This window comes from Piliocolobus tephrosceles, chromosome 13 (assembly GCF_002776525.5).
Source record: "Piliocolobus tephrosceles isolate RC106 chromosome 13, ASM277652v3, whole genome shotgun sequence".
Taxonomy (NCBI): Eukaryota; Metazoa; Chordata; class Mammalia; order Primates; family Cercopithecidae; genus Piliocolobus; species Piliocolobus tephrosceles.
In genome coordinates, this window is record NC_045446.1 from 79,972,250 (window position 1) to 79,987,263 (window position 15,014).

Below are 15,014 nucleotides of genomic sequence, written 5' to 3' on the forward strand. Positions count from 1 at the left end.
CCCTCATCCCCCAAATTAGAAAAAAATTATAATAAAACAAAATAGAAAAGAACATCAGAAAAAAAAGAAACAAAACAAATACATTAAAAACTGATCCTTCTGAAGCAGATGCCACTCTTTGAAATAACAAAGAAACTGCTGAACACGCCTTTAATTCAGTGAGGCAGTAGGTGTTTTTTGTTTGTTTTTGTTTTTGTTTTATTTTGTTTTTTTTGAGACGGAGTTTCGCTGTTGTCACCCAGGCTGGAGTGCAGTGGCGCAATCTCGGCTCACTGCAACTTCCACCTCCCGGGTTCAAGCAATCATCTTGACTCAGCCTCCTGAGTAGCTGGGACCACAGGCACACGCCGCTATGCCCGGCTAATTTTGTATTTTTTGTTTTAGTGGAGATGGGGTTTCTCTATGTTGTTCAGGCTAGTCTGGAACTCCCAGCCTCAGGTGATCTGCTCGCCTCGGCCTCCCAAAGTGCTGGAATTATAGGTGTGAGCCACCACGCCCAGCCGGCAGTAGGTGTTTTTACAAACTTCTTTCCATTGTTCATAGTTTGAATTTTTTATGGATTCATAGATAGGATTTTATGGATCATACCATAGAGGTTCTTAAGTTAATGCAATGGTTGGAAAGTAAATAAATATAGTTAGGATCTTTAAAATGACATTTATTTATACACTGATAATTTCTTCAACACAGGATACATTGTTTAAATGTCTGGCTGAGTGTGGTGGCTCACACCTGTGATCCCAGCACTTTGGGAGGCGGAGGGGGGGCAGATCTTTGGAGGTCAGGAGTTCAAGACCAGACTGGCCAACATGGTGAAACCCCATCTCTACTGTTAAAAAATACAGAAATTATCTGGGCATGGTGGCGCATGTCTGTAATGACAGCTACTCTGGTCGCTGAGGCAGAATCGCTTGAATTCAGGAGGTGGAGGAGGTTGCAGTTAGCGGAGACAGTGCCACTGAACTCCAGCCTGAACAACAGAGTGAAATTCCGTCTCAAATATAATAAATAAATAAGTAAGTCTTATACATTGTCATTTTTAAAAATCTTTTCAGGATTTTAAAAGATTCTCTGACAACTTCTGCATAATTACCGTGGGTCTGTTTATTATTCCCCAAATAAAGAAAGCAAACACTATTGATGATGTAGTATTGTGAAGCAAACTTATTTTTTGTTTTTTTTTCCTTGAATTTTAGCAGCATTATATATATTTTCTTTTCCCTATAGGGAGATCTTGTATATGTGAACTATGCTCGCACTGAAGACTTTTTCAAACTAGAAAGAGAGATGGGCATCAACTGTACTGGGAAGATTGTTATTGCAAGATATGGAAAAATCTTCAGAGGAAATAAAGTACAGTATTATTTGTTTTTCTACAGAGAATGAGAGGATATATATATTCTGTAAATGTAAATGACCAACTTGCTTCTCAGTTTCCAAATTGCTTTCAAACATTTCCTTTCTTTTTTTTTTTTTTTTTTCCTATTTGCCATGGGTACACAGAAACTCATGTTTTTATGTTTTCTCACATACCTGGAAAAGAAAATTATTTTTTAATCATTTTTGTTACAAAAGTAATATTTGCTTTTTGAAATTTAACTGAAGGAAATTTATGTAAAGTAAAAAATGAAGAGCTCCTCTGCATTACCCACTTCCTTATCCAGATATAATCAATCTTAATAGCTTTTCTCAAATCTAATTATGTGAAATATAAATACATCTGTCCCTATATGCCCATTTTACACATATTTATTACCTTTTACATTGTATATGACAAGACTTAATTTCTTCATTCAGCCAAGACTCATATTCTTCATGTCCGCACATTGAGAGTTATGTAATACATTGGTTAAGAGTATAGAACCCTAGATCTGTATCACTTGGGTTCTGGTCTAGATCCTATTCTTTCTAGATCTTTTATTGTTACTTAATGTATTAAGTAACAGTAAGCATGTTAAGTTAAGCATGTTACTTAGCTTCTCTGTTGCAAAGTTTCCTCATATATAAAATGTGAATGCCAATAATAGCACCAATCTCATAGAGTCCTTATTGAATGACTTTGTTTGAAAGCACTTAGGATAGTGGCTGGTACTTAGTAATTTCTATATAACTTCTTATTAATTACCTCACTATTTTAAATGATGGCATCGTATTTCACAGAATTGACAAGCAATTTATTTAACCATTCCACTACTGATGATGTTTGTCTTATCTTGAATTTGTTACTACTACAAATAATTTAATTGTGAACATCCCTGTCAATATATGCTTCAGAAATTTGTGTGAAGATTATTGTAGTATAGATTCATAGAAATTAAATGGCTAAATAATAGTGTATATTCTTTCAAAATTTTGATAGACATCATCAATTTTCCTTCAAAAAGTTGTGACAGATTATACTCTTAGTGATGTAACAGGGTGCTCTCTAAATATTGGAATGCATTTTTATGAATCAAGACTGTTATCCATATTCTGCTACAATACTTTTGGTGAAGAAGAATTTAGTATCTCACAGGGTACATTTTCTTATTCTTGGCCAGTTTGAATTGTTAGAAAGATGTTTACAAAAACCCTGGGCCATTTTTCACAAAATATGACTGCTCTGCATACAATTTTAAATCAGTTTAGTTCCATAAATATTTGTAGAATGCTTACTCTATGATGTGCAAGATTTTAGAGTAGTTTAAAAATTAAGAAGACATGGTTCATGTTTTCAAAAACACCCTCAGCCTAATAGGGGAGATAGACATTTAAAAGATATTTTAATACATTATGAGCTATCCTATAAGATAGAAAATGTAGAACTACAAAGAAGGAACATTAATTCTACAGTTGCGGGTTATAATAGGAATGTTTCACAGAAGAAATGATAACTTGTTTAGAATTCCATGGAATAATGGAAGTCTGTTAGGGCTAACAGGTGGGAAATTGTGTTCAAAGCCAAGAGAACTGAATGTGTAATTGTATGATAAAAGGCAGTGTCTAAATATCCTTCCATTATTAAATTAATGTCTTTCTTATATGAATAAGCCAACCATTTGCCATATCTGCATTATGAATTGCACGTTGCCCCTGCAGGTTAAAAATGCCATGTTAGCAGGAGCCATAGGAATCATCCTGTACTCAGATCCGGCTGACTACTTTGCTCCTGAGGTACAGCCTTATCCCAAAGGATGGAATCTTCCTGGAACTGCAGCCCAGAGAGGAAATGTGTTAAATTTGAATGGTGCTGGTGACCCACTCACTCCAGGCTATCCAGCAAAAGGTGAGGGATGAGCCTATCAGTCCACCAATTTTGCAAAAAATACTCCTTGCCCTTTTAAAAGGAAGAAAAGCAAGCATGTTCAGAATAATATTAAACTAAAATTGAGTATACTTATATCATTTTGGATTACTGCTGCTAGGAATTTTAAAACATTTGTTCTTGTATTATTTTAAATTTTCATGAGATGTCAGCATGGGGAGTAAACTCATATTCTCCTTCTTCCTTTATTAGAGTTCAGAAATACTGAACCTCATACCTAAAGTAATGCTCCTTTTAACAAATGACAATTTAGGTTCCCTGAATTACCGATGGATTGTATTCTTCTTCATATATACATTTCTCTTTTTTTTAAAAAAAAAAAAATGAGTTTTTGTGTTATTTAAAACATAAAATTTGAAGTTTTACATACGTGAAATGACCTCTACAATCAAAATAATGAACATACCTATTATCCCAAAAAAGCTTCTTCTCGTCTCTTTATATTCCCACCCTCTCAACTCTTCCTTCCCACTTCATGCCAATCCCTAGGCAACCATTCCTCTTGCTTTCTGCTATCAGCATGATTATTTTGAGATGTGTCCATGTTGGCATCTTTGTCAATAGTTTTTCTTTCTTTTGCTGAGTAGTATTCCCTTGAATGGCTATACCGCAGTGTACTCCTTTACTTGTAGGTGGACATTTGGATTGCTTTCAGTGTGGGGGCTATTACAGATAAAGGTGCCATGAACAGTTGTTGTACAAGACCTTGTATGTATGTGCTCTCTTATTTCTCTTTGGGAAATATTTGGAAGTGAAATGCCTGAAAACTATGGTTAGTTGGATATTTAACTTTCACAGATTTTTAAATTGTTTTCTGAAGTTGTTTCATTTTATATTTCAACAGTAATGTATGAGCGTTCTATTTGCTATGTCCTCACCAATATTTAGTATGTCAGTCTTTTCAATTCTACATTCTAACAGATGTGTACAACTTCCAGGTTACAACCCTTCTATTTTTCAAAACGTTGTGCCTAATTTTGGTCCTTTCCATGTGAGTTTTAGAACTAATTTATAATTTTCACCAAAAAGCCTCCTGGTAGTTTGATTGAGATTGAATGAAATATATAAATCAACTTGGGGAGAATTGGCAATATTTGGCAGAATTGAATTAACAATATTTACTTTTCTGATCCATAAATAAAATGTAACTTTGCAATCTTTAATTTCTTTCAGCAAAGTTTTATGGTTTCACTGTATGACTCATGCATACCTTTTGTCAGATTTATCCACAAACATTTCATAGTTTTATACTATTGTAAAGTCTCAATTCCAACTTTTCATTACTAGGAAATGAAAACGTTATTCTGTTTCTAGAAGAAATACATTGGTCTTGTATCCTGCAAACTTGTTAAACCCATCAATTCTGCTAGTTTTTGTAGCTTCTATCAGCATTTTTACATACATGATTATGACATCTGCAAACGAAGATAATTTTTCTTGGTTTTCAATCTACATGCCGTTCCTTCCTCTCTCTCTCTCTCTCTTTCTTCTTTTTGCCTTATTGTACTGGCTAGAACCTCCAGGACATTTATTTTTCTTTCTTTTTTTAATATACATTTTATAGAGGTACTCCAGTACAATATTGAATAGAAGTTGTTACAACAGACATATTTGCTTTTTACTTCTGTTCCAACAGGGAAAGTATCCACTCTTTCTCTGTTAAATATTATGCTAGCTCTAGGTTTTTTATAGATTCCTTTTGTCACACTGAGGAAATTTACTTCTATCCTAATATACTGGGCGTTTTTATTAGAAATGTATATTAGATTTTGCCAAATGTTTTTTTCTATGTACATAGAGATGATCATATGTTATTATTTACTTTTGTTAAATTCTATGATTTTTTTTTTAATGTTAATCCAACCCTGTCATCCTAAAATAAATCCAATTTGGTGACAATGTATTATCCTTTTACATACTGTTGAATTTTTGATATATTTTTCTTAAGAATGTTTCTGTCTATGGTCATAAGGGATGTTAACCTGTAGATGTAGTTTCTTGTAATATCTTTATGTCATTTGGTATCAGAGAAATGCTGGCCTCTTAGAATGAGTTGGGAACCATTTCATCTTCACTTTTTTGCAAGAGCTTATAAAGAATGGGTTCAATGTTGTCTATAAATACTTGGTAGAATTCTCCAGGGATCTATCTGTGCCTGAAGTTTTTTATGTAGAACTGTTTTTCACTACAAATTGAATTTCTTTTATATATAATCTATTTATTCTCAAGTCAGTCTTGGTAGTTTGCATTTTTACAAAGATTTTTGTCCATTTCATCTAACTTGTTGAATTTATGAGCATAGAGTGGTTTATAATATTTTCTTACTATTCTTCTGTCTGCAGGTACTAGAGTGATATTCTCTCCTTTATTCCTGATGTTAGTAATTTAGTCTTTTCTCCTTTTGTCCTGATCTGTCTTATTGGAAGTTTGTTAGTTTTATTGATCTCAGATAACCAGGTTTGGGTTTCATTGATTATCTTTACTATTGCTTTTGTTTCCTATTTCTTTTTTTAAATTTAAATAGAGATAGCTCTTGCTATGCTACCCTGGCCAGTCTCAAACTCCTTGACTCAAGCAATCCTCCTGACTTGGCCTCTCAAAGTGCTGGGATTACACACATGAGCCATCAGGAACCCAGCCAGTTTCTATTTCTTAGATTTCTGCTGTGATATTTATCATGTCCTTTCTCCTGCTTATTCTGGCCTTTATTTGTTCTTTTTCTAGTTTCTGAAAGTGGAAACTGATGTCATTTGTGGGAAACTTAACTTTTTTTCTAAGATGGATTATTTAGTGCTATACCTCTCTCTATATGCACTACTTTAGCTTCATCCTACAGATTTTAATATATTGTAGTTTTACTTTATTTTAGAGACAAGATCCCACTCTGTCACCTTGTCTGTCACCCAGGCTGGAGTGCAGTGGTCCAACCACAGCTCACTGTAACTGCAAACTCCCAAGCTCAAGTGATTCTCCTGCCTGAGCCTCCCAAGTAGCTGGAACTATAGGCGTGTAGCACCATGCCCAGTTAATTTTTTAATGTTAACTTTTAGAGATGGGTCTTGTTGTGCTGCCTAGGCTGAGTGTTTTTATTTTTATTTGGTTCCAAATACTTTCTAATTTCCCTTTTCATTTCTACTGTGACCCATGGTTTATTTATAAATGTGTTATTTAATTTTAAAATATTTGAGGATGTTCTAGGTATCTTTCTAATATTGATTTCTAATTTAATTCCACTTAGGTTGCAGAACATACTGAGAATTTACGGAGACATGTTTTATGGCCCAGAATATGGTCTATCTAATATATATTCTATTTGCCCTTGAAAATAATGCATATTCTGCTTTTGGTTGGAGTATTCTGTAAATGTCAATTAGGTCAAATTAGTTAATAGTGTTATGAAAGTCTTATATACTTACTGATTTACTACCTAATCATATTGTTAAAATTTGTGTTTCAGCAGTCAATTATCTCATGAAGCTACTTACCTAATAAAAATCTCATGATAGAACTATTATTTTACATATTTTATTATTTTTAAAGTGTCTTATTTACATAAAATAAGGTGAATAAAAAATAAGGTGTTTCAGGCATGAAGGTAAATTTGGTCCCTTTAACTCTATCTTGGCTGAAAGCCACAGTTCCAATGAGGTTTTAGGGCTGGCAATAATTTTCAGTCTTTCTTGAATGATAATATATTACATTACTATTTGAATAAGATGTTTCTCATTTATTCCCAAGATTGCATATGATCTCTTGAGTTTTTTTCCAATTATTTATAGTTTCAGAATCTGGGACACATTTTCTAAGCATCTTGTTAATAACGTTTCTCTGAGAAAGATTCAAAAGATCCTTGAGGAAATAAAATATTCTTGTAAAGGTCAAGAAAATTATGTGAAATGTCAAAACAAATTTGGAAAACTGTCATCTCTATAATTAACATTACCTTAAAATGTAAATGATTTATTAAATAAGATGTATTAGGTAAAACAATTGTCTGACTTTGGGGGAACTTTTATTATTTATTATTTATTAATTAATTAATTATTTTTTTTTTTTGAGACGGAGTCTTGCTCTGTCGCCAGGCTAGAGTGCAGTGGCCTGATGTTGGCTCATTGCAACCTCTGCCTCCTGGGTTAAAGCAATTCTCCTGCCTCAGCCTCCCAAGTAGCTGGGACTACAGGTGTGCACCACCACTCCTGGCTAATTTTTGTATTTTTAGTAGAGACAGAGCTTCACCATGTTGGCCAAGATGGTCTCGATCTCTTGACCTCATGATCTGCCCACCTTGGCCTCCCAAAGTGCTGGGATTATAGGTGTGAGCCACCATGCCTAGCCGGGAACTTTTAATTTTGGCATAATTGCAAATGTATAGCAAATCTGCAATGGTAATGCAAAAAAATCCCTGTATATCTCTTGCTCAGATTTTTAAATTGTTTTCATTTTATGCATTTGATTTTTTAGAATACACTTTCAGACTTGATGTTGAAGAAGGAGTGGGAATCCCCAAAATACCTGTACATCCCATTGGATATAATGATGCAGAAATATTATTACGGTATACTTTTCTTGTTGGATATGAGATTAAGATATTTTGCACTAGGTGTCTATTTTCTCATCAAAAACCAATATGGCATTCTTATGTTAAACATAAAGGTTTATAACTAAATTACTCCTAAAATAGGTATAACAGAGTATACTATCTTTTTATTTCAAAAAAGTAGTCATTTGGTGACTAAGAAATAAAAATAAAATAGCTCTCTGTTTGCTGCAAATGAAATTCTCAAATACAAAACTATGTCCAAAGATAATTCTGATTTGAGATTTTTCAAGCAATTGAATTTTCATAGGTATTCATTAGATATTTATATTCAACGTGTATTATAAGAATATGACAATGCCCCCCACTTGCTAGAGGTATGACCTTGGATCAGTTGCTTAAACTTTCTTTGACTCAGTTTCTTCATTTGTAAGATGAAGCTAGTAACTGTTTCTCCTTGATAGTGTTATTATGAGATCATATGTGTAAAATACTTAGCATCATATTTAGAATATAGTAAACAATTATTGTATTCTATAACTGACATTTCTTTACATATCTTTCAACTGCCGTTTTTAAAATGCCTGTATGAGTATTACAACTTAATAATTGTCTGAGTGCTTACTATGTAATCAGCAGCTTCTTTATAAATTAATTTATTCTCCTTAATGTAGTCATTAGTTTCCTATATTTAGGATTTCTTGGATTCAGTGAATCCCCACATAAATAATTAAGGTCAAAAATAAGGAAACGGGCTTCCCATTTGCCATCACTATTTTATTTTTTCTCTTTGCTCTTATCACTAACATATTACACATTTTACGTATTGATTTCAGAATGGCTCTCTCACTAGGATATGAGCCCCACAAAGCAGGGACTTTTTGACAGTACCTGGCACAAATGACAAATATTTGTGTTATATATGAATGAAATATTGTCATCAAACTTTATAATTTCTCCTTAGAAATGGTGATAGTCAGCCTTTTTCTGTCACTTTCATTTTATTTTGGCAGCCACTTGGGAGGAATCGCTCCACCAGATGAGAGCTGGAAGGGAGCCCTTAATGTGAGTTATAGTATCGGACCTGGCTTTACAGGGAGTAATTCTTCCAGGTAATTTTGCATTACTTTAATAGTCTGAAAAAGTTTTATATTTTTAATGGAAACATGTCAAGATAACTGTTCTGCCAGGGATAACTTGCTTATCTCTTTTTCTCTTTTTCATTACTAAACAATTAACAATTTTACATTACTTAAGAAGTACTTACAAAATGAAATATTGAATTCTTTCACTAGTAATATCACAATATTAGTTTCATAGAATCTCAAAAATTACTACATTCGAATTCTAAGTTTTAACATTTCAAAGATTTTTCAAAATTCTCTCTTTACCTAGTTTTTAAAATCGTTTTTCAAATGACTTTCAAAGTGATATACATGTGAAAAACTAGGTGAAGGTGCTGGGTGTGGTGGCTCACGCCTGTAATCCCAGCATTTGGGAGGCCGAGGCAGGCGGATCACCTGAGGTCGGGAGTTCGAGACCAGCCTGGTCAACATGGAGAAACCCCTTTTCTACTAAAAATACAAAAATTAGGCAGGCGTGGTTGTACATGCCTGTAATCTCAGCTACTTGGGAGGCTGAGGCAGGAGAATCGCTTGAACCTGGGAGGTGAAGGTTGCAGTGAGCCGAGATGCACCATTGCACTCAAGCCTGGGCAACAAGACTGAAACTCCATCCCAAAACAAACAAACAAACAAACAAACAAAAAACAAAAAACAAAAAAAACCTAGGTGAACTTAAGGGAGAAGGAAAGATGAAGAGAGAAGGGAGCCAACATTTATAGATCACTTACTGTGTGCGTTAAATGAGTTCAAACGGATAAATCACATAGCTACTATAAGGCTCACTAGAATTAATATTACAATTATTATTGTTATTAAAACATGATAACACTCTTCTAAAAGAGATGTGATCACAAATTGCATGTTTATTGAGCTTAGTCTTACAGAAAGAGAAAAAGTTTACCACTGGGTCAAGGCAGGCAAGAAATGCCAACTAGAGAAATCAGCTTGTACAGAGTTGTTGAACAGCATGGCATGATCAAACTTCAAGAAGTTTGATTTGCCTGAAATGTGATGGGAGAGAAAAATGTAATACTGATAAATCAGACTGCATATAACTGTTTTTATTAAACCAAAAGTATTAAATCAGTCTTGTTTGCTAACAATTTACCCTTAACTATGTGAATTTGGATTCTCAGAATTTTTTTTTAGTTTCTGTAGGATTTCTTTTATTCCAGAAATTTTAAAGTATTAGAAGTCCGATTTCCTTGTTTTAAAATAAGTTTATAAATGTTTGATTTATATGTGTTTATCTCTATAACTCAATCAGAACAGTGTTCTTTTAATTTAAGAGACTTTATTATCTAATTTGTTTATACCCTCCAGAGAAAGGAAAACATAACTTACTCAATGAAAGGTAAAGCCCTTTCTGATTTATAAGCAGAAACATATGGACAGAGAAAACATATAACTTCAGTTCTATACTTTTAGTCACAATTAAAGAGTAAACTCAAAAACATAAACATTCCTAGGTCTAGATATAAAATAGCCATGCTCCTTCACTGTGAGCACGGAATTCTCTATTGGTTAGAACTCAGAATGGACAAATACACAAACAACAACAACAAAACTAAAAACTGGATTCTCTCATGTCACCTCACAGAGATCTTGATAATCTATTAATCCATTTATAGATATTATCAGATGACAAGACATGAAGGCAAACTCCAAATCATTGCTGCCACCAATGAGGAATAACTTAATCTGCCCTGAGCAATGCGGAAACAAAACACAACATCAGTAGAGAAAAAATAAAGCTAGAGATACAGAGTATCAGCAAAGTTAAATTTCTACTGTTGCTTAGAATTTACATGTGAGAGCCAAAAGAAGATATGAAGAATTGGTTTAAGCTGCCCATACCTGGTTCTGCAAAATGAATCCATTCTACCTCAAAGTGGAACCTCCAAAAATCTTCCGCAGTGAGGAAAGGAACACATTCACTAGACAGATTGTGCATTTCAGTGGATTTGAATTATTTGCATTACTTTCACGTTTCTACAAGTTAACTTCTTTCTCTACAGAGCTGTAAAATAGTCTAGTTAAGAACACTGACAGGTAAAGGTGATCATAATGGATGAGCCAAAGATTTTCCCAGTTTTTCCTTACAGGATTATATTCATTTATTTCACGAATATTTCTTGAGCATTTCCTATGCCCCGGGCACCATTCTGGGTTCTGGTGATTCCTCAGTGAACAAAGCAGGCAAAAAATCTCCCTGTGGAGACTCCATTCTGGAGTTCAGTTTATTTGAAACGTGATAAAGTAGTAATGGGACAAATAAATATTCTTCTGGAGCTCAAAACTACTAAAAACGAGAAAGACATAGGTTTAAAGATGGAGATGTGCTTCTTTGAGAATCTTAGCAGATAGCCTATGTTTTTGTTTAGACTAATATCAATTTTTTTCATTCCTCATATGTTGCATTTTTCTTTACTTGATTTTCTTCTTTTAATGACACAATACCAATGAATTTGGGTTTCTTACTAATCATATATCTAAGGCCCATATTTTTAGAAACACATGCCAAACAACATTTCTTCTTTTCTGCTATTAATTTTCATCTATCAGTAGCGAAAAGAAATCATTTACTTAATGCCTTAAAATGAAAAAAAAAAAAAAAACCCCATCGATTAGTTTTCCTCTGAGCTAATCTTAGTTGAATATTGCAAATGTGAAGGGGTGGCCTGCCCCTCCACACCTTTGGGTGCTTCTCCTTAGGTGGGACGAGAGACTTGAGAAAAGGAAATAATACACAGAGACAAGGTATAGAGAAAGAAAAGCGGGGCCCAGGGGGCCAATGCTGTGCTTTCAGAGGACCCACACTGGCACCTGCCTCTCTGTTCCCTTAGTATTTATTGATAATTATCTTTACCATCTAAAAGATAAGGGAGTGGCTAGAAAATAGGATCATTGTAGGGAGGAAATCAGCAGTAAGACATAAGAACAAAAATCCCTGTAACATGAATAAGTTCAAAGGAAAATGCTGTGCCTTGAGATGCATATGCGGCATCTCCATAAACCTTTTAGCAGTATTGCTCCAGCAAGCCCCACCTTATTCCAGCAAGTCCCACCTTATTCCTAAAGGCGTTTTCTCCTCACTCAGTAAACAAGGCACACAATGGGTATTACCCGGAGATGTTCCAATCCCAGGGAGGGGCAGGAGACAAATGTTTTTCTCTTTCTTGAGATTTAAGAGAAGGGTGATGACCTTTAACCACAAGCAGCCTTTAGGCAATTGTTTAACAAATCACATTCTGCACAGCCCAAAATCCTTTTAACCTTAAGTCACCACAGCACATGTCTCTAGCAAGGACAAAGTTGGGGGTAGGGTCACAGATTAACAGCATTTCAAATACAGAACTAAATGGAGTCTCTTATGTCTACTTCCTTCTATATAGACACAGTAACAGGCTGATCTCTCTTCTCCCCACACAAATGGATTAAATATCAGAAGCACAGTATACTTTTGGTGGGAGTGGGGGAAGCCAGAATTTGTTCTTAACAATATACAAGTTTCAGGGTCTTATTCGTTCTTCCATCACAAACTAGAAACAACTGCGGTCTCCCTACCCTTAGAATAAACGATGATTAATTTTGTTCTCTTGGGGAAAAGTAGCATTTTCTCATGTCATCTTGGATTCATAAAATGTGTGTGACACTTTTTTTTCTGTCTGGCTGAGCTTGATTGTATTTTCCCTTGTTTTCTAATTCAGTTGATTGTAACTCATGAATGAATATTTAAAAGCCTGACCCAAATCAGAATCAACAATCATGGCCTAGAAACATTTCATTATGTAGTTGTGCATTTTAGCAGGAGTTTCCCAAATTCTCATTTAACAACAGAATTTTTTATGTTTTTTATAGGTGGCACTAAGCCAGCTCTTAAACTTACTTATCATTTCCACAATCATGAAGAAAATTCCTGAACCTAGGATTTAATATAAATATAAACAGATACATTCAAATAATATGCTTATACTTCTTTCCTTATTACATAATGGGCTGTCTTCTTTGTTTTCATAATTAACTGGGGTATATTTTTACATTTTGGAATAAATATTGAGGACATTTTGAATAATAGAATATTTTGAATTTTAAATAGATAACAATTTAGCTATGAGAAAATAACATAAAATAGACAGCTTTTATAATTTGACTTCAAGGCGCATACTTAGGTGATTAGAAGTAAATTCGCATAATGTCTGTACCTTACTTGCAAATGCTTCAACAGTGTTGACAATTATTGAATTTAGGTGGTAGAGCTATGAGAAGTCATTACGCTATTGCACAGCTTTTCATAATAAAGCACTATTATGAAGATAGTTTTTTATAATGAAACACTGTAAAAAAACATAATTTGCTGTACTAAGTAATTTATTCCTTTTAAAATTCTAGGAAGGTTAGAATGCATGTTCATAACATCAATAAAATTACAAGGATTTACAATGTAATTGGAACTATCAGAGGATCTGTGGAACCTGGTGAGTCAGATAATTTTTTTTAAAAACATTTTGCTTTTACAAAAATTAAAGAGTAAGTAAAGATAAATTGTAGGCAACAATTGATGTGGGGTTTTTTGGCTGATTTGAAACTACTAAATTTTGAGAAAAACTGGTACAAGCCTAAAAGAAGATTTTACTTTAGTGTTTCTTGCCTTCTATAGAGGAAACTCAAGCAAGATAATTTTTACTTTAAAAACATAAATCACAAATATTTATAATGTATTCAAAGTTGTAGATTTCTTGAACATATTATTTTCCAGACAGGTATGTTATTCTGGGAGGTCACCGGGACTCCTGGGTATTTGGAGCTATTGACCCAACCAGTGGGGTTGCTGTTTTGCAAGAAATTGCCCGGAGTTTTGGAAAACTGATGAGTAAAGGTAAACAACCGTTCTTTCCTAGATGATGACAAAAAGTGACTTGCTTAATTTTCTTTTATTATTTAGGCAGTTGTACCTAACCACCTGTGTTAACAACACTTACAGGCTGGAGACCTAGAAGAACTATCATTTTTGCCAGCTGGGATGCAGAAGAATTTGGACTTCTGGGTTCCACAGAATGGGCTGAGGTAAATAAGACAAAGAAGGTTCTTATTATTATTTTTTTGGTCAACAGGGAACAAATATGTATGTATCTCAGGATGATCAAAAATACATTCCATTACCTAATATGCTTTTGATTTGGAGAATGACTCAAGAGAATTTAAGAAGTAGTTTGTTTTTACTTCCACATCACTTTGGCAATAACCTCTCATTACTAGGCTACAAACAAATGTATTGTGTCTGGTCCAAATATTTCAGTTGCCATTTGTATTTGTTCTATAAAAAAATACGTAAAATCACTAAGCTCAGAAAATAATCAAAATTAGCAAGATGTTTTTGATAAGAGAATTAACATATCTAAAAACTGATACAGATGCTTAGAGCTAATTTTCAAGTTTTTGAAGTTTCTGTAGAGTTCTTCCATCTGACAAAATATAAGATGTTCTATTAGGATGGCCATATATGGACTATATTTTCACATTTACAGATTCCATATAAAATGGCAACCATAAGTATACTTTAGCATTTACAACAGATAGGTGCTTCATTGTTAAGTATAAAGTGATAATTCTGTGAATTGAATTACTTTAATAAATTGACCTGTTCTACAATTTCAGAGGTAGGGTTTTTTTTTTCTTCACATATGATTGATTGTCATTTGTCACTGACTCTTAATTATTTATATTTAAGTGTCTCTCCTAGGGCCCTTTTCTTTCAACTTCTTCCTTTAGTCTCTCTGTCAAGTAATCTCTAAGTTCCTAAATGTAAAAGGTAAGCACGTACATTTTTTTAACTTTTAAGTTCAGGGGTACAGGCGCAGGTATGTTCCATAGGTAAACTGTGTCATGGGATTTTGCCATGCTGTTCAACAACTCTGTACAAGCTGATTTCTCTAGTTGGCATATCCTGCCTGCCTTGACCCAGTGGAAAACTTTTACTCTTTCTGTAAGATTAAGTTCAATAAACACACAATTTGTGATCACATCTTTTCTAGAAGAGTGTTATCAT

The 15,014-nt window shown here is 33.9% G+C and overlaps 1 protein-coding gene across 2 annotated transcripts in view; it reads left to right on the plus strand.

Moving 5' to 3' along the window:
- NAALAD2 (N-acetylated alpha-linked acidic dipeptidase 2) overlaps nt 1-15,014 on the plus strand; it is a 56,458-nt gene that overhangs the window by 15,200 nt on the left and 26,244 nt on the right. The window contains exons 5-11 of one of the 2 annotated variants that reach the window (XM_023209201.3): nt 1,228-1,353; nt 3,079-3,265; nt 7,766-7,859; nt 8,855-8,953; nt 13,358-13,443; nt 13,725-13,844; nt 13,950-14,032. In XM_023209201.3, the coding sequence (XP_023064969.2) occupies nt 1,228-1,353; nt 3,079-3,265; nt 7,766-7,859; nt 8,855-8,953; nt 13,358-13,443; nt 13,725-13,844; nt 13,950-14,032 (795 nt within the window). The remainder of the gene's footprint in view (nt 1-1,227; nt 1,354-3,078; nt 3,266-7,765; nt 7,860-8,854; nt 8,954-13,357; nt 13,444-13,724; nt 13,845-13,949; nt 14,033-15,014) is intronic. The other variant, XM_023209202.3, reaches the window with a different exon arrangement.